This window comes from Miscanthus floridulus, chromosome 3, assembly GCF_019320115.1.
Source record: "Miscanthus floridulus cultivar M001 chromosome 3, ASM1932011v1, whole genome shotgun sequence".
NCBI lineage: Eukaryota > Viridiplantae > Streptophyta > Magnoliopsida > Poales > Poaceae > Miscanthus > Miscanthus floridulus.
In genome coordinates this window covers 143232663-143251303 of record NC_089582.1, presented here as the reverse complement: position 1 = coordinate 143251303, position 18641 = coordinate 143232663, and the positions used below count along the sequence as shown (strand labels likewise).

Genomic DNA, 18641 nt, shown 5'->3' with positions numbered 1-18641 from the left:
TGCGGGATGAGCAGGAGGGCAGTGCCAGGGCGACGCATCTCGTACTGCCTGGCGAGGGGTAGGATCGTGCGGGAGACCCCAGATGGGGAGCAGAAGGTCCCGACCAACGAAGGCGATGTGGGAGCATCGTCGTCATCTTCAGTCGCCGCCGCTGCCGCCGTGCCCAGATCGGAGGACGAGCTGTGCTCAGCGTTTGGTTCTGCCCGCTTCTAGAGTTGTAGTCATGCAATGCAATCTCGTTGTCTGGGGCCTGTAATCGAAACCGACGAGCTTTGTTTGGCTAATTTGCTGTGAGAGAAAAATACTGTTCGTTGGCTGAAAAAGTACGATTTATAAGCCAAACAAGCCCAAACGAACAGGGCGTTGGTCTGCTGCTTAGGCCTGTTCGCTGGTCTCATGAGCCGTACTATTTCAGCAAACGAACAGTATTTTTCATTCGTAACCAATCAATGAACAGTATTTTTTAGATATGACTTTTCAGCAAAGTGAACTGGACCTGATGACTCTCATGTCTGTGTCTACTTTGTTCACCTCTTTTGCCCTTTCATATGGTATTATTATACTATTATTGCATATTGAAGATGGAACTGGCTGCTGCCTGCTGGGCGTTCAGCTTGTGTCTCTCTGCTGCTAACATTTGCTTACCTGCATATTAAGAAATTTCACAAATAATTCTCATTTGTTGTCTGCTTTGTTGATCTCCTTTCATATGGCATTTATATATACTACATCTCTTCTCTTCTCTCCTACTCCGTACATGCAATTTCATAAAGAACTCTCAATTTAAGATATGTATGTCTTGCTCAAGTGACTATAGTGGTTATGAAAAATGTCAAGAGTTCTTCACTCATTCATGTTTCCTATCTCAAACTTTGACTTTTGTCTGTGCCGTGCGCCACAAGAATATTTTTTTTAAAGGCCACAAGAATAATTGTATAAGCTTATGTTCCACTCCTATGGCATTTAAGCAAATCACAGAAAGGTTGCACAGGAACTGATCTTCAGATTAGTTTATTTAGCTCTTCTTTGGAGTGGGGATTTTGTTAATCTCTTAACTTTGGAGAACGACTTGGTCAGTCTGTACTATTTCATTAGCTCAGCATACTCCAGGCCGACACAACATCTATAAAGGATGTTGCTGTTGCAGGCATCAGCACTTGTCTCTTGTGCAAACAACATTTTCGGTCCCAATCAGCTGAAAGTCACTTTCTAACCCCTTTGCTAGAAGAAACCTCAGTATTCTTTTTATCACTATTCAATCTATGGATCATCCCTCAATGCCATTTCTACTGCGATGCAATGTTCTGCTTCTTTCTCAAGTCTCAGACCAACGCCAAGCAGGCCTATCCATTAGCCCAGCCCAGCTCAAGTGCCAGTACAAGAAGCACACATCTACCAATCCAGGCACATTGGGCAGAAGATGTTAATCGAATGGTCATCAGTTCATAGCATGTCAAATGCAGAAGCGTATTACCCAGCAACAATTAGTGCGTCAGCATATTTATCTGGCTGAAAGCCGTCAGACTAGCCGATGCAAACAATTTGTGTTCAGCATATTTATCTGCATCAGCATACATGATTTCTAACGCGTCACATGTAAATCATGTAATGCAATGCGTCTGCCCCCAACGACTCAATCTTATTGAAATCCAGGTCACCAATTTTTTTCAGGCATGCTTACAGCGCTTGATTGATGGCATACAAGCCACAATTGGCCACAAGAACATACACCTACTGTCTGACTATGCAGCAATTCCCTTTTTTTTCCCCAAACACACCACCCTCTGGAGCAAGATCAACATCTATCGCCAATGACCACACCACCTTATTCAGTCTGCATCCAGCTTTACATCCATCCTTGAGATAGGAATCCAAATGCTGATCTGCAAGCAGGAAACCAGCCCGGACAGCACAGTGTTACACTCACTCTGCTCTTCTGTCCTACAGCAATGAACTGGACCGGTCGCTGAGCAGACGCACCTTAGAACTGCTGTTCCTAGTTGGAGGAGGAAGCGAGGACTTCGAGGAGGGAAGCGGCAAAGTGCATCTGGACCTCCTCGTCGATCATCAAGAAGAGGGGCACATGCACGAACAGAGATTTGATGCCGTGTTGCTCCGCGAACCGAAGAGAGTGGTAGTACACATAGTTGCATACAAACCGACCGGCATCGTCGGAAGGCACCACATCGTAGCCTATCTTCCGGAGCGACTTGGTCAATTCATTCACTGGCAGGGTGGTCTGGTTGGTCATGAAAAGGGTGATTAATATCAAGATCAGCAATGCTTCAACGGGAAAGATCAATCAAAAAGCCTAAAGGGTTAAGTGTGTGCATGTAAAATCCAGCTCTGGCAGGTTGTTGTTTGGTACAATAAACAACATTTTGGTGCACAGGTAAAATCAGTAGCTCTAGCAGATTATTTGTTCTTTTAATGAAAAAGGAGGGGCAAGTCCCTACCGATTAATATATATTCATATAAATAAAAAGAGAACTTTGAAGAATACAAATCAGGGCGGGGGAGAACAGAACAAGATGATATAGAGAAGACATTGAAGCCATTGTGATATTGTTGGGGACTAGGTCTTCTATGCTCTATAGATAACCATGGCAAATCTACCAGGTTGTTTATCATAGTATTTGTTAATTTCTCACAGATTGATGCTTGGATTCAAATAGAAATAATAGGAAGGGATAAATTACAATATTCCTGCATATCAATGAATTTTTGGGTGGGTACAACCAAATAAATCAAGAAAATCTGGTTATCTACTTCGCACACCTTTGAAAGGAAATATTGCGCACAGAAAACAGATTCCAGATACAGAATTAGATATGACAAGACATTAAACGAAGTAAGACTGCACAGATAAATTCAACAAACACCCATCAAATCAAACATATCAAATCTTTACCACTCTCGTCCGGGAGATGCTTCCATCAGAGGGCACAATAGGGACCCTCTGCACAGGAACAAAAGAAGATGATCAAAATGCATCGACAAGGTTTATTTGCAAGTGTAGATAACAATAACATGCATTGGACAACAAAGCAACCTGAGGTTTCCATCCTAGCTCATCTGGACACCGGAAGGTGGCCTCATTAACAGCTTGGTTCTCAAGGGCAAACCTTGTTGCGCCACTGTTTACCCCAAAGTGGATCTGAAATATATTCCATGATAGAATCAATTCCAGTGGCACTGAATACAAACTATATTTAAAAAATATATATATTTTCAGAGAAGAAAGCATGACAATCCACAATGAAACTAATTCTTGTGAAAAGCCAACAGAAGCATCAGTTTCCAATCATCATTTCAGAAGCTTTACTTTTCCTCAATATTTTTAATGCTGTAAGATGACCATCTTATCACATGGTCAAATAAGAGGGTAAAATTCTTGTGAATTGTAAATTAGGCCTTCAACATAAGACAAAACATATCAAGTAGCAATATGCATCGACATTGATGAGTGCCCAACAATGATGCTTTAAATGATACTTGATGACGCAAATGGTGGGTGTTCTTTTCCTCAATTGGTAAGTTCCTTTAATAAAGTACAAAAAAGAAATATATACTCTTCAAAAGTAATTCAATAATACATTATATAACCATTAAATACTACAGAATTCATGGTTCCATTCGGCAATGCATGAAAGAACTTGCTATATGAACTTGGATAGTTTGAACACTAATCTCCTAGTTTGAGAGAATAAAGACATGGAAAACAGAAACAGATATTTTAGCTAAAAGTTAGGAATACTGATTCATCTAACGTGATCCTAGACCACACTATCAAATCAAGAATATGGTTAGCACTGAGCACTCACCCAAATTACTTGTCCCTGCGCCGAGGACCCAATTCCTCTGTCTGCAATAGCAGACTCTAAAACATTATATAATGTGGGAAGTGCCCCCTGCCCTGCTGTTTCGAGAACTGTGCAGCTTCCGAGGACAAGATTTTTTGGCAACCCTCGCTTTTCCAAGAAAGAATTAAGATTGGTCACAATTTTCTCAGTTGGGTTCTCAGCAACCCCATGGAATTTCTTAAATCCAGTAACATGGACAGTGACAACTGAAGGTCCTTCTGATCCCATTTATCCTTTTTACTTTTGAGGAACGCTAAACAGCAAAGAATTATCCTCCAGAAACCTGAATAACAAAGATCAATAGATGGATAAACATTAGCAAGTCACACACTTTACTAGATACAAAGCAGTGGGACTTTTTTTTTTGGTTAAAACAGAGCGATGTGGCAGGCAGACCATCTATATAAACCTACAAAATCCTAAGACATGGAAAAACGACTGCAACAAACAACCATATTCCAAAAACCCGAATCACAAGGATAAGAAAATGGATGAATATTAGCAAGGCACACACTTTACCAGACTCCAGACGCAAGGCAACGTGGCAATCCGTTTTAAAATAAGGAGGAGCAATGTGGCAAGACCGTCAAGGCATCAATATGAACTTATCAAATCCCAAGGAGCGGACTAAGGGGGTGTTTGGTTACTACAGGAAAATTTTAGTCCCTGTCCCATCGGATGTTTGGACACATGCATGAAGTATTAAATATAGACGAAAAAAATAACTAATTGCACAGATTGTGGCTAATTTGCGAGACGAATTTTTTAAGCCTAATTAGTCCATGATTTGACAATGTTGTGCTACAGTAAATATGCGCTAATGGCGGATTAATTAGGCTTAATAAATTCGTCTCGTAAATTAGCCTCCATCTATGTAATTAGTTTTATAATTAACTCATATTTAGTTCTCCTAAATAGCATCCGAACGTCCGATGTGACATGGACTAAAATTTAGTCCAGGAAACCAAACACCCCCTAACTATGCAGGCAGCTCTGACTTTCCCAAGTAAAGGTGCTTGGATACACTGTGAAAGGAAACTAGAATGTTCATAACAGGACAACAGGGTGAAGTAACAGCATACTATGCGTGGACCTGAGTTCATTGAAAGTAAAGTCAAACAAGAATCAGGAACACACTTATCAGCAGTCACCTAGATAGGCGACACCCATCGACCATATTCTTCGAACATGCTAAGGCAATCATTGTTCAGTATTTTATTGAGAAATGACAACCCACCGAACAATAGCATCAAGTAAAGCAAAAGGAGGAAAAAAGGAGGACGGAGACTTATACATGATAGAAATTGGTCTGAGCAAAAATAATCGATGAAAAGCTTATATTCAGATTAGTAGGACAAGAACCTAATTCACAGGTAAGAAAGCACTAGCGACCACAGCGACAGAAGCACTAGCACATGTCTGATGTCTTAGCCCCTACCAAAGCAAGCCTGACCACAAGTACGTTCTTAGTCTTACTATTGAAATCTCAACCAATATGAACGGAACTAGCACCCAGCCTTCAAAGTCCAAAGCATCTGTCTTTCAATCCAACCTGTAGAGAGAACATAGAAGAAAGAAAACAAGACAAAGGCGGGCGGCTGCTTCCAATCATTATCGTGCCTACTAGTCAACCCTGTGCAGGTGCAGGATAAACGTCACAATCAGGCGCAACCAGCAGCCCGGGCAGCCACGCAGAGTACCGAATCCCAATTCTGCAGTACCCCATGCCCAATTAAGCACCAGGCACTGATTGCAAACGAGCGAGCAAGGAATTCACAAGAGCCCGAGAGGTTCAGGGACTAATCGAAGTAAAGCCGCCACCTTTGGGCCCGAGATGACCCCGATCACCTCACTCACAACCCCTCTCAAATCCAGCGGATAAACCGTCAGGACGAGCCCGAATTCCGCCGGTAAAGCAAGGAATCTTCCGGACTCGGGACTCGGGAGCCAATTGAGGGGGCCCAGCCGGAGCTGCCGCGCAGGCAAATTAAAATACACGGCAGCCCCGCCGCCGCGGGCCGCACCATACCACCACCAGCCAGGTAAGGCAACCGAGCACGCGGAATTCTCACCGTGGGAGGAGCGGAGGTGCCGCGGACGGGACAAGCGATCTCGGGCGCCGTTCTCGTGGCGCGCCTCTCGCACGCAGCGGGGAGGGGGACGGCAGCAGATGGATGGATAGAGAGGAGGTGGGAGAAAGGAGGCAGCCAGCCGGGCGATCCCGCTCCGTCCGTCCCTTTAAAGCGCATCGCAACGCATCTGGAGGTGGAGGGGGTCAGGTGAGCAGCGCTTCTGAAAATCTGAACACTGTTGGAACTGCAGAAGCAATCAAGAGGCGTGGAGGGGCCCACTCGGCAGTGGCTGGTCGTGCCTGGGCGGGTCCCACCCCACCCTGACCCGCACAGGTGGTACCGTGGACGTGGTAGTGCGCGAGCTATAGCTAGCAGCTACACCATCCTCCGTTCGGTTCTTTACACTAGTGGCCCCGTTCGCTGGTCTGAACTTTGGTTGAAACTGACTGAAAAACACTGTTTCGGCTGAATTGTTGTGAGAGCAAAATACTGTTCCGGCTGAAAAAAATAAGCCGAACAAGCCAAACTTTAAGACAAGCGAACGGGGCCATGTCTCAACAATAACACCTAAATACGACACATATTCTTTGATTTAGGTCATGCACAATAACAAATCTCTACCTAAAATTTGGAATCTCCAACAGACAAGCAACGTAAATCCCCCTTCCCTCGGTCTCTCCGCCCCCTTGCCCCCAGCCCGACGTCCTCTCCCCTCCCCTCCATCCAGCGCCGCACCGTCCCCTCCCTTTCCCTCCCCATCCCAGCGGCTCCCCTAGCCCGACGCCCTCTCCCCTCCCCTCCACGGCGCGCGCCGGTCGGAGCACGAAGCACGGCGGCGCTCCTTCTCCACGTCGGCGGCGCTCCTTCTCCAGCACGGCGCGCGGAGCACGACGCGCCCGGGATGGAGAGCACCGGGTGGCGCTCTTTCTCCACCACGGCGCGAGAGCACGGCGCGGCCGCGTGGCGCCTCCCTCTCCCTCCCTCCCTCTCTCTCGCGTGCGGCCCCTCCTCCACAACCAAGCAGCGGCGGCGGCCCTCCAGGCGGCGCTCCTCCACAACCGGATCCGTGACTGTGGTGGCCGGATCCGCCGCTGATGGCCGGATCTGCGCTCGTGATGGCCGGATCCGCCGCTGGTGGCCGGATCTAGGCGGCGGCGAGCATATCCGACCGAAGACAAGCATCTCTGACCGGCTCGCCAGGAAGCGCCGGCCGCGCCTCGCCGCGGGCCCACCACTACGGTGCCACACATTTGCGTCCTCTCTCTAGTGAGACGCTTATTTGCCTTTCGATCTGGCTCGTACGCAAAATGCGTCCTTCGATTGGGTGTTCTGTTGGAGCTCGTTTCTGGTACCCAAAACACTGTGAATCACCTATTTTTGCGTTTGGATGGTCTCGTTGGAGACAGTCTTACTTGATTGATCAGTTCTCACTTTTTTCACTTTTCTAGAGTAAATGATTTATTTTTTCTTTAAAAAATATTTAAGGTTTTGTTAAATAAAGTTATATAAAAATATTAATATTTATGAAATTTTGCTATTTATCTGTCGACAGATTTTCTGGTACTAAATCTGTCAAATTTTGTAGAACACCACTTGTATATCATGTGAACATCACAAAATACATCATAGAACATTGCATTTATACTATATAAACATTACATGCATAATACGTGCTATTTTATCTGTTGACAGATTTTTTTGGTACTAAATCTGTCAGATTTTATAGAACATCACTTGTATACCATATGAACATCACAAAATACATCATAAAACTTCCAATGTATACAATATAAACATCACATATACTACAAAATCTGATAGATTTTTCCACATAAAATATATCGATAGATAACTAGACACTCCCATATTTATGATATAAAATAAATGTTAGTAAATTGATTATAAAATATATCTATACATCTAGTTAAAGACATAAGTGTTAATAAATTTAATCATCTAAACTAGCTTAACTTGCATAAATTTTACAATTGTATTTTTAAATAGAGAGAGTAATAATTGTAGCCTTCGTAGGCCGGTGCAGTGGACCGTGCTATTTGTGCTGGAGCCATGATCGATCAGGACGATGCACACATGCAGGTGGCTGGCGCAGGATGTGCCATCTTGGCTACTCATTGTAACTTCTTACTAAATCCGTTCCGAATTATAAAATATTTTGGGTTTTTCTAGATATATTATTTTTATAATGTATTTAGACATAGTGTATGTCTATGTATATAACAAATACAATATATCTAGAAAATGTAAAATGTCTTATTATTTAGAAAGGAAGGAGTATTTTTCCAGATACATTCATGTTACTAAGTATCTACTTATATATATATTATATTTAAATATATATTATAAATAATATATTTAAAAGAGATAGAATGACTTATAATTTGAAATCAAGAGAGTAGCTAGGTACCGCATTTAAGTTTCCGTCAGAGCCTGCCGCCACTCGACCAGACACCACTCGTCAGCATTTGTCGTGTGTGTGACGCACGGATTTCGCGGGAATTTTGGCCTTGTTTAGTTCGGCAATTTTTTAAATGGTACGGTAGCACTTTCGTTGTTATTTGATAATTAGTGTCCAATCATAGTCTAATTAGGCTTAAAAGATTCGTCTCGTGAATTTCGTCTAAACTGTGTAATTAGTTTTATTTTTTATTTATATTTAATGCTTCATACATACGTTCAAAGATTCAATGTGACGAAGAATTTTGAAAAATTTTGTAAAATTTTGGGAACTAAACTTTGCATTCGAGGCAAATCCAAGGCTCAAGTTGAACGTGCGTCGTATATATGCAGTTTCTGAAAAGGGAGATCCTTTGTTTCTGAAGGTGTGACTCGTGAGCTGAAGATTGTCAGAGATTGTTCCTTTGTTATAGCAAAAGTTGAGTTCAGACGGAGTTTCTGAAAAGGTAAATCCTTGTTCTAAGGCTGCGTTTAGTTCCGTGAAATTGGGGAATTTGGCTACGGTAGCATTTTCGTTTTTATTTAGCAATTAGTGTTCAATCATGGACTAATTAGGCTCAAAACGTTCGTCTCGCGATTTCCCACCAAACTGTGCAATTAGTTTTTTTTTCCGTCTACATTTAATACTCCATACACGTATCGCAAGATTCGATATGATAACTATTGTAGTATTTTTTAAGAAAACTTTTTAGAACTAAACAAGACCTGAAGTTGTGACTCATAACCTGCACACGGCTCATCTGAAGCCCTCAATGATTCCATCGCAGCAGTGTCGCGTAGCTATCCTGATTCGCGAAGCAGATCGGTGGACAGAGATCACCCGAGGTTTGGGATCATAGCAGCCCAGCGTGAGAAAAACCAGCTGCAAATCTCATCCGAAATCCGCTGCCAATTCCTGCCACGCTTATTAGTTATTACTATAGTCTGAACAATTGTCCCTTTCCTTTAGGCTAAACTCCAAAGATATAATACGCTACGGCACGTCGGCACCCTTGTAAATAAATGAATGAATGAATAAGCCATGAAAATGGGATGAGCTAGAGACAGAGCATTGGCAGCCATATGAATTTGTAGTGGTGCAGGCATCTTTGCAGCTCCTCCTCGGTTGGAATTTTATGTACGTTTAAAACGTTTTTTGTTTGTGGGGAGAAGACTGACCAGGTACGTCGGAGGTCGTACTCATCCAACTTTCGTTATTCCCTGATGTGGATGTGAAGAAATAGACAAACAGATTGGGAAGATTTGTGTCAAGATAGCGTCGCTCTTGGGAGGTACTCCCTCCGTCCAAAAGTGGTAACGATAATGCTCGACGGCCCGGTCCGCCTTGCTGCTCCCGCTCGGGTCGCTGGCTCATACCCACGAGCTCGTTCCCTCCCGTCGTGCGACCCACCGACACGGATTCGCCGCCTTCACCGGGCCTCGTGCTCGGAATCGCGCCTCTCGCCCGGTCTAGTGCCGCCCTTCGTAGCCACGCGCATCATCCACTTGATGCGACCACTGCCGAGGCCCGTGCCTCACGCCTAGACTAGCACCGCCCTCCGCGTCACTACGTGGCATCGAACTCCACGTCGACGAGCCTTTTGTAATCGTATGTTTCACGTGTTTTAGATGTATGTTTCATGTGTTTCATCTGTATGTTTCATGTGTTTTATCTGGATGTTACAAAATGATCTGGCGTTGCATATGTTACAATAGCTACACACGTACTCCCTCCGTCCCTAAATGTCTGTCGTTTTCATTTTCCGAGAAACAACTTTGACTAAATATATATTAAAAAATATTAATATTTATGATATATAATTAGTATCATTGGATAGATATTTAAATCTAGTTTTTTAATAATTTTATTTGAAGATAGAAATGTTGCACGTATTTTCTATAAATCGAGTCAAAGTTATTGGCACGCAAATCGTAGCGACAAACGTTTAGGGACAGAGAGAGTATGTTTCAAATGTATGTTCCACATGTTTCAGCTGTTTCAGACGTATGTTGCAAATGTATATTCCAAATGTTTTAGCTGTTTTCATATGCATGTTGCAACCGTTTCATCTGGATATTGCAATGACTATAAAGGTATATTTCAAGAGTATAATGCATATGTGCAACTGTTGGACGGATGTTGCAGAGGAGATGACACATTAGGACGGAGAAGGGGTGCGGCGGAGGATAGGGGCATGGCGGGGGATGGCGTCGTGGTGAGAGGGGAGGAGCGTGGCGGCCTTGACACGGGGGCGCAACCAGGATGGGTTTCAGGCGCGAGATGGGTCGCGTGTGGCCTGACGCTGGCGCTGGCGCGAGATGGGTCGCGGGCTGCTGGACATGATCGCTGGCGTAGGATCTGTGCGAGCACGGAGGCATCTGATGCGCCGCAAGTGTAGGCGTCGTAGCTGCGTCTAGCCGTCCGGGCGCTAGCCCTATTAGACCCGAGGAAAATAGTTTAGAGCATAGTAAAACCTACTATCGATGTCTCGAGTTACCACCGACGAGTAAATTTGTATTATTGCGTGTCGGGCTCGGATGTCGTGCTTAGAGCACAAGAGGTTTATACTGGTTTGGGCAGAAAGTCCCTACGTCCAGTTCGTCGCTGCTGCTCGTGTTACTAGCACTAAAAGTTTGTAGTATGGGGTACAAACAGACGAGAGAGGGAAATGCTCCCAAGTCTCTGGTGAAGGGAGTGAACGGGTGCTTGAGCTCGATTGCTGCTCAGCCGAGTGCTCGTGTCGTGCTTCTTGTGTCGATCTTGATTGATCGGTTTTAATCGGAGCGGCCCCTTTTCAGGGGACACCCTACTTTCTCTTTTATAGGCCAAAGGAAAACACGGGTTACGACGGAGGAAAAGAAGAAGAACGAGAGAGAGAGGAAAGCTTTCAGGATCACCGAGTCCTTCTTCTCTTTTATGCGGGTCCCACTGACCCTGTAGATGTCAACAGGGACAACTCCACATCACGGCCCTATCCATCACTGGCACCATGCACAGACGCCGTCTGTCGGTCATGGCGTTCCATCCTATCCTAGCGGATGTTATGGTGAACTGACGCTCCTGTCACTGTTTGTACGAGGGTTAGGCAGAATAGCACCGGCACGTCCGACGCTATTCTTGATGTGAACCCTCTAGTATGACCCATCATGGCATGCCAGTTTCTTCCCTGATGTCATAGTCTTGACCCAGGCCCATACGCTATGACCTGGACTCGTTGGCGGTGGTATGGGTCTCCGTTGGGCGAGACAGAGTGCGAACCTAAGGGGTCGGACGAGATGGAGCCCGCGCCCACAGGGCCGGGCGAGGTGGAAATTATGGCCTCGGGGTCAGGCGAGGTGGAGATCGTGGCCTCAAGGTTGGACGAGGCAGAGATCATGGCCTTGAGGTCGAGCAAGGTGGAGCCCACCCCTAGAGGCTGAATGAGGCAGAGCCTGTGGCCTTGGGGTCGGGCGAGGCGGAGCCTTCCCTCAGAGGACGAGCGAGGCGAAGCCCTTCCTTAGAGGTTGGGCAAGGCAGAGCCCACGCGCCTAGGGGTTGGTTGGAGCTTTAGTCGCGGTCTTGATAGCTCGGATGAATCAATATTGATGACCATTAGCTCCTCCTCTTTGGGTACCCTAGTATTGGTCCCCGATAGTAGCCCTCGAGCCTGTGGAGGAGTAGAATACTCCTTTGAAGGCTTTTTTGAACGGGAGGATCCTGAGGGCCTTGGCCTTCTTTTGTCACCCACAGCGTGACCTGGGGACGATGATTCCCTTTTGTCGAGATCGGACCCCTCGGGGATATAGCCGTTAGATTTGGTGGGTCAAAAAAGGTATTTCCTGATTTCGACCCCTACGGGGGTCTGTCGTTCTGTGACCGCGCGTTTGGTCTTCGTGCGAGTCCAACTTTCCTCGAGCCCCTACCCGTAGCAGGGGTCTAGTCGAGGATCGGCTCGTCTTTGCGATTATCTTCCCTTAAGTGCTTTTTCTGATAAAAATGGAGGGGTCGAGCCTGTCATGATTTTCCTCTATGGACGAATCATGGTGCTCGGTGAGCGGTTAATGGACTAGTCCGAGTGGGGCCCCGGCATCCCGTTCATGGGGATCCGGCTTGGGTCAGCTTGGTGACCAACTCCAGATTCTCAGTGGTCAATCCATATAGTTCTTAGGTTTGTTCGACCGGTCCCGAGGGCTCTCTGCCTTTCTTTGAGGAAAACCCATGGATCGTATCTAGCCGAGACTCGAACATGGATGGGATGCCCACGACGCTCGTGCGCCTAGGTTCGAGCCACTAGCGGGCCCATCCCTTTCCACCCCTCACTCTAAAGGTGCCTAGAATGGTTTGTCGAACCCGTCGGTGGGCCAACCTTCGAACTCCTGGGCCTAGACGGGCCGTAGGAGCGTTTTTAGCTCTGTATCCCTTTTACATGTGACGGGTCATGGCCCATTTGGGAAGGCAAAATGAGAGTTTGTGGCTGTTCCTGTTGCTCTAGATGAGGTGGAGCACCAGGTCCCCAACGTTGAAGGCCCGGCCCCACACTCGATGGTTGTGGTACCGGCGTAACGCTTGCTGGTACCTGGCCAAGCGGAGGAGGGCAACATCACGTGCTTCATCTAGCTGGTCCATGACATCCTCGAGGGATGCCTCGGCTCCCTATTCGTCGTACGCCTTGACCCTTGGTGCTCCATAATCGAGCTAAGTTAGGAGGATAGCCTTGGAATCATAGACCATGAAAAATTGCGTGTAGCCGGTGGCCTAGCTAGGGGTCATCCACAGGCTCTAGAGCAATGTGGGAAGTTCCACGACCCATCGTCCACCAAACTTGTTAAACCGGTTGAAGATTCTAGGCTTGAGGCCTTGTAGGACCATGCCATTCACGCGCTCGACGTGCCCATTCGTGTAGGGGTGCGCCACGACAACCCAATCAACATGGATGTGGTATTCATTGCAAAATCAGAGGAACATCTTTCTAGTGAACTACGTGTCGTTGTTCATGATAATGGAGTTCGGGACTCCAAAGCGATGGACGATGTCAAAGAAGAACAGCATGGCTTGCTCGGACTTGTTCACGGAGATCAGTCGAGCCTCTACCCACTTTATAAACTTGTCTATGGTGAAAACCAAGTGCGTATAGCCTTAGGGTGCCCTCTTGAGAGGCCCAACCAGATCAAGCCCCCAGACCATGAACGACCACATGATGAGGATTGTCTAGAGTGCTTGGGCCGGCAAGTGGGTCTACCAAGCATATTATTGACACCCTTCATAGGTGCGCACAATATGTTCAGCGTCGGCTATCGCGGTCGACCAGTAGAAGCCTTGTCAGAACACATTTCTAACTAGGGTTCTAGGCACGGCATGGTGACCACAGACCCCACCGTAGATGTCACTCAGCAACCGCTTCCCTTATTTGATGGGGATATAGTGCTGTAGGATCTCAGTGTGGCTTTACCTATAAAGCTCGCCCTCAATAAGGACAAATGACTTGGAATGACACGCTAGCCGCTGAGCCTCTGTTTTGTCCATCGGCAGCGCCTCATGGAGGAGGTAGTCGAGGTAAGGCATCCTCTAGTTGGCCCAAGGGTCAGGCTCTATCGCTGGATCCTCGTCAAGCTCCATGACTTTGGGGTCTGATGGAGCCAATGGCTGGTTAGCTCCTGAGCTTAGGGCAGGCGTTCCATCACTGGCTTGTTCTGGCTCCTCGTAGCGGACCGAGGGCTTGTACTGATCGCTAGCGAAGACACTTGCCGGCACCGGCTCTCGGTCGAACACCATTTTCGCTAGCGCGTCAGCCGCCTCATTGAGATGCCTTGGGATGTGATTGAGCTCGAGACCATCGAACTTGTCCTTTAGCTGGCGAATCTCTTGGTAATATGTAGCCATCTTGGCATTATGGCAGCTTGATTCCTTCATGACTTGGTCAATGGCCATCTAGGAGTCACCTCGGACGTCGAGCCGTCGGGTACCTAGCTCAATGGTGATGCGCAAGCCGTTGATGGGTGCCTCATACTCGGCCACATTGTTGGAGGAGGGTAAATAGAGGCGAACCATCTACCTCATGCGTACCCTAAGGGGTGAAATGAAGATCAGCCCCACGCTGGTGCCTTTCTTCATCAGCGATCCATCAAAGTACATCGTCCAATACTCTTGGTCGATGACTGCTGGTGGCATTTGGACCTCGGTCCACTCTGCAATGAAATCAGCCAACACTTAGGACTTATGGCCATCCGAGGGGCACACAAAATGCCTTGACCCATCAGCTTGAGTTCCCACTTTGTGATTCTTCCTATGGCATCCTGGTTTTGGATGACCTCGCCGAGAGGGAAGGACATCATGACCGTCACTGGATGCGACTTGAAGTAGTGATGCAACTTCCTTTTGGCGATGAGGATGGCATATAAGAGCTTCTAGATCTGGGGGTAGCGGGTCTTGAAATTAGACAAGACCTCGCTAATGTAGTATACGGGACGCAACACTTTGATGGCGTGTCCCTCTTCTTCTTGCTATACCACTAGGGCGGAGCTGACCACTTGCATGGTGGCCATGATGTAGAGTAGAAGCGGTTCCCGTCGGTCGGGGGGACCAGGATCGGGGCCTTCGTCAGAAGTTGCTTGACCGTGTCAAGTGCCTCCTAGGCCTCGGGCATCCATTCGAAATGGTCGGCCTTCTTTAGGATCTGATAGAGGAGGAGACCTTGTTCACCGAGGCATGAGACAAAGTGGCTGAGCATGGCGAGGCACCCTATAACTCACTGTACCCCCTTTATGTTCTGAATCAGTGAAAGCTCTAGTTTGGTTTTGGTTAATTGATGAAATCCTAAGTGCTAACCTGGTTTATCAAAGTGATTATGAGATAGGTAGCACTACTCCAAGTGATGAAGCAATGGCGAAGATCATGACGATGGTGATGGCATGGTGATGATCAAATGCTTGAACTTGAAAAGAAGAAAGAGAAAAACAAAAGGCTCAAAGCAAATATATAAATAGTAGGAGCCATTTTGTTTTGGTGATCAAGACACTTAGCGAGTGTGATCACATTTAGGTTAGATAGCCGTACTATTAAGAGGGGTAAAACTCATATTGAAATGCGGTTATCAAAGTGCCACTAGATGCTCTAACTCATTACATATGCATTTAGGATCTAGTGGAGTGCTAACACCCTTGAAAATGCTTGTGAAAATATGCTAACACATGTGCATAAGGTGATATACTTGGTGGTTGGCACATTTGAGCAAGGGTTAGAAACTTCACCGGCACCCTAGAGAGAAAAGATAGGGGTTCACAGAGTGACCGGACGCTGGTGGTGTAGTGACCGGATGCTGGGTTCAGAGTTCGGTCAGTAGCAGCAGTGAGCACGCATCTCGGTCTTGTGATCGGACGCTAGCGCGAAGAGTGACTGGACGCTGGCAGGGTGCGTCCAGTCAGTACTGACGTACGGTGACGAGAGGCACACAGAGGAAACGTTGAGTGACTGGACGTCGGGTGAGTCCAGTCGAGCATGACCGGACACGTCCGGTCGTGAAATTTTGCGTTTGGAACCTTACTGGAAACGATCGAACGCTGGGGTCCTGCGTCCGGTCACTTTCTAACTGACGCTTCTGGTCATCACTTGATCGTTGAGATCGGGCGATCGGCGTTTGAAGCCGTTGACACATGGCAAGCATCGGGCGACCGGACACTGGGGTCCTGCGTTCGGTCGAACTAACCGGAGCGTCCGGTCACCCCGTGTTGTGCCTAGTAAAGGGGTACAATGAATCTATTTCATGGGGGCTTCTATTTAAGCCCCATGGCCGGCTCAAGCTCACCCTCTTGGCCATTTGCATTGACATAGCAGCCTTTTGAGCTTAGCCAAAGCCCTCCCACTCATCTCCATCATTGTTTCATCATTATTGTGAGATTGGGAGAGAATCCAAGTGCATTGCTTGAGTGATTGCATCTAGAGGCATTTGGTGTTCGTGTTTTGCTGCGGGATTCACTTGTTGCTCTTGGTGGTTGCCACCACCTAGATGGCTTGGTGCAGCGGGGGAGGATTGGCACGAGTTGGTAATTGTTTGTGGCCATCTCCGGTGATTATGAGGGGATTTGTACCTTCCCCGGTGAAGCGCCGAAAGGTAACTCTAGTGGATTGCTCGTGTCATTGAGTTACCTCACTTGTGGGTAGGTTCTTGCGGTGTCCAATTGTGTGGATGAGATTCGTGCAACACCTCTTAGCCACCGAACCACCAAGTGTTGGTCGACACAACGGGGACTAGCGCACCGGCAAGCACGTGAACCTCGGGAGAAAAATTGGTTGTCTCTTGCCCTTTGGTATTCTTCCGGTGATTGATTTAGTATTCATCTTGTGATTGGTTCACTTCTCTACACGGTGGTATAATCACCCTACTCACTCATTTGTATTCTTACAAACTAGTTGTGGCAAGCTCTTTAGTGTAATTAGAATTGAGAGCTTGCTTTGTTATTTTAAGTTCATCTAGTGGAGCTCTTTAGAGTAGCAAGATTGAGAGCTCTTAGTGAGTAGTAACATTATAAGTTGTGTGCCTAGTAATCATTGCAACTAGAATTATTGGATAGGTGGCTTGCAACCCTTGTAGAGCTGAGCAAGTTTGCATTTCGCTATTTGTCATACTAATCAAATTGCTCTAGTTGATTTGTAGAATTTTAAATAGGCTATTCACCTCCCATCTAGCCATATTAGGACCTTTCAATCGGGCCCATCCTCATGATGGCTGAGATCTTCTCTGGGTTGGCTTCGATGCCATGCTAAAAAACTATAAAACCTAGCAGCATACCCCTTGGGACCTTGAAAACACACTTCTTGGGGTTGAACTTGATGCTATTTGCTTGGAGTTTTGCATAGGTCTGTTCTAGGTCGGCTATGACCTAGTCAGCCCATTTGGATTTGACCACGATGTCATCCATGTAGGCCTCAACGGTTCACCCGATGAGGTCCCCAAAACACTTGATCATGCAATGTTGGTACGTAGCCCTCGCGTTTTTTAGACCGAACAGCATTGTGACGTAGCAGAACAATCCGAATGGGGTGATGAAAGATATCACGAGTTGGTCAGACTCTTTCATCGTGATTTGATGGTACCCGGAGTATGCATCAAGGAAGCAAAGGGTTTCGCACCCTGAGGTTGAGTCAACTACTTGGTCTATGCGTGGCAAAGAAAATAGATCCGTTGGACACGCTTTGTTGAGACCCGTGTAGTCAGCACATATTCTTCATTTCCCACTCTTTTTATGTACAAGAACAGGATTGGCTAAGCACCCGAGGTGGTATACTTCCTTGATGAACCCGACCACCAAAAGCTTCGCAATCTCCTCACCGATTGCCCTGTGTTTCTCCTTGTCGATGCGACGCAGGCGCTGCTTCACTGGCTTGGAGCCTGGCTTGATCTTCAAGGTGTGCTCGGTGACTTCTCTAGGAATGCCTAGCATGTCTATGGGTTTCCACGCAAAGATGTCTCTATTGGCGTGGAGAAAGTCGACGAGCGCGCTTTCCTATTCAGAGGAAAGCGTGGTGCCAATGCGTACCACTTTGCCCTTGGAGCCACTGGGGTCTATGAGGACCTCCTTAGCACCCTCTACAGGTTCAAAAGACCTAGCCGACCGCTTGGGGTCAAGTGCTTCTTCAGCGACCTCTTTCCTGATGGCCGTGAGCTCTTTGGAGGCGACAATTGCCACAGCGTGCTCGCAGCACTCGACCTCGCACTCGTAGACATGCTGGAAGGAGGTGCCAATAGTGATGACCCCACATGGACCCAGCATCTTTAGCTTTAGATAGGTGTAGTTGGGGACGACCATGAACTTCGTGTAGCATATACGTCCCAGGATAGCGTGGTAGGTTCCATGGAACCTGACCACCTCGAAGGTAAGGGTCTCTGTCCTATAATTGGGTAGATCCTTGAGTGGTACGACCTGCTTTTTAGGCACGATGCCGTGGAAAGGTGCTCTAGTTGGTCGGATATGCGATCGGTCGATGCCCATGGCGTCGAGCGTCTTGGCGTACATGATGTTGAGGCCGCTGCCTCCATCCATCAGTGCCTTGGTGAGCCGCTTCGTGCCAATGATTGGGTCAACCACGAGCGGATATCATCTCGGCTGCGGGACACTTTTCGGGTTGTCGGTCCGATCAAAGGTTATAGCAGACTCCAACCATTAGAGGAAGGTAGGCACGACCGGATCGGTCGTATAGACCTCATGGCACGCGAGCTTCTGGCGGCGCTTGGAGTCATAGGCCGCTGACCCTCCAAAGATCATGAGGCAGCCATCT

At 47.0% G+C, this 18641-nt stretch overlaps 2 protein-coding genes across 3 annotated transcripts; both read right to left on the bottom strand.

Moving 5' to 3' along the window:
- Positions 1-1620: 1620 nt before the first annotated feature.
- Positions 1621-6129, bottom strand: LOC136542668 (uncharacterized). 2 transcript variants are annotated; one of them, XM_066535197.1, is made up of 6 exons: positions 5936-6126; positions 3825-4146; positions 3053-3157; positions 2912-2959; positions 1981-2239; positions 1621-1883 (listed from the first exon to the last, which is right to left on the bottom strand). In XM_066535197.1, exons 2-5 carry the CDS (start codon positions 4089-4091, stop codon positions 1997-1999), a joined length of 663 nt encoding a protein of 220 aa, XP_066391294.1. In that variant the 5' UTR covers positions 4092-4146; positions 5936-6126; the 3' UTR covers positions 1621-1883; positions 1981-1996. The 2 variants fall into 2 exon arrangements, with proteins under 2 accessions (XP_066391294.1, XP_066391295.1); XM_066535198.1 differs by having other exon boundaries at positions 1621-2239; positions 5936-6129.
- LOC136544609 (uncharacterized) lies at positions 4132-18406 on the bottom strand. Its single transcript, XM_066536710.1, has 2 exons — positions 17903-18406; positions 4132-4146 (listed from the first exon to the last, which is right to left on the bottom strand). Exons 1-2 carry the CDS (start codon positions 18404-18406, stop codon positions 4132-4134), a joined length of 519 nt encoding a protein of 172 aa, XP_066392807.1.
- Between the last annotated feature and the right edge of the window lie 235 nt (positions 18407-18641).

What these genes read in the sequence shown, in the direction of transcription:
- LOC136544609 (XM_066536710.1), bottom strand. Translation starts at nt 18,406, where the DNA reads ATGGATGGAGGCAGCGGCCTCAACATCATGTACGCCAAGACGCTCGAC.
- LOC136542668 (XM_066535198.1), bottom strand. Translation starts at nt 4,091, where the DNA reads ATGGGATCAGAAGGACCTTCAGTTGTCACTGTCCATGTTACTGGATTT. An exon ending in CGCAGGGACAAGTAATTTGG is followed by an intron (nt 3,158 to 3,824) that starts GTGAGTGCTCAG and finishes AATATATTTCAG; the next exon opens with ATCCACTTTGGGGTAAACAG. An exon ending in AGCTAGGATGGAAACCTCAG is followed by an intron (nt 2,960 to 3,052) that starts GTTGCTTTGTTG and finishes GTTCCTGTGCAG; the next exon opens with AGGGTCCCTATTGTGCCCTC.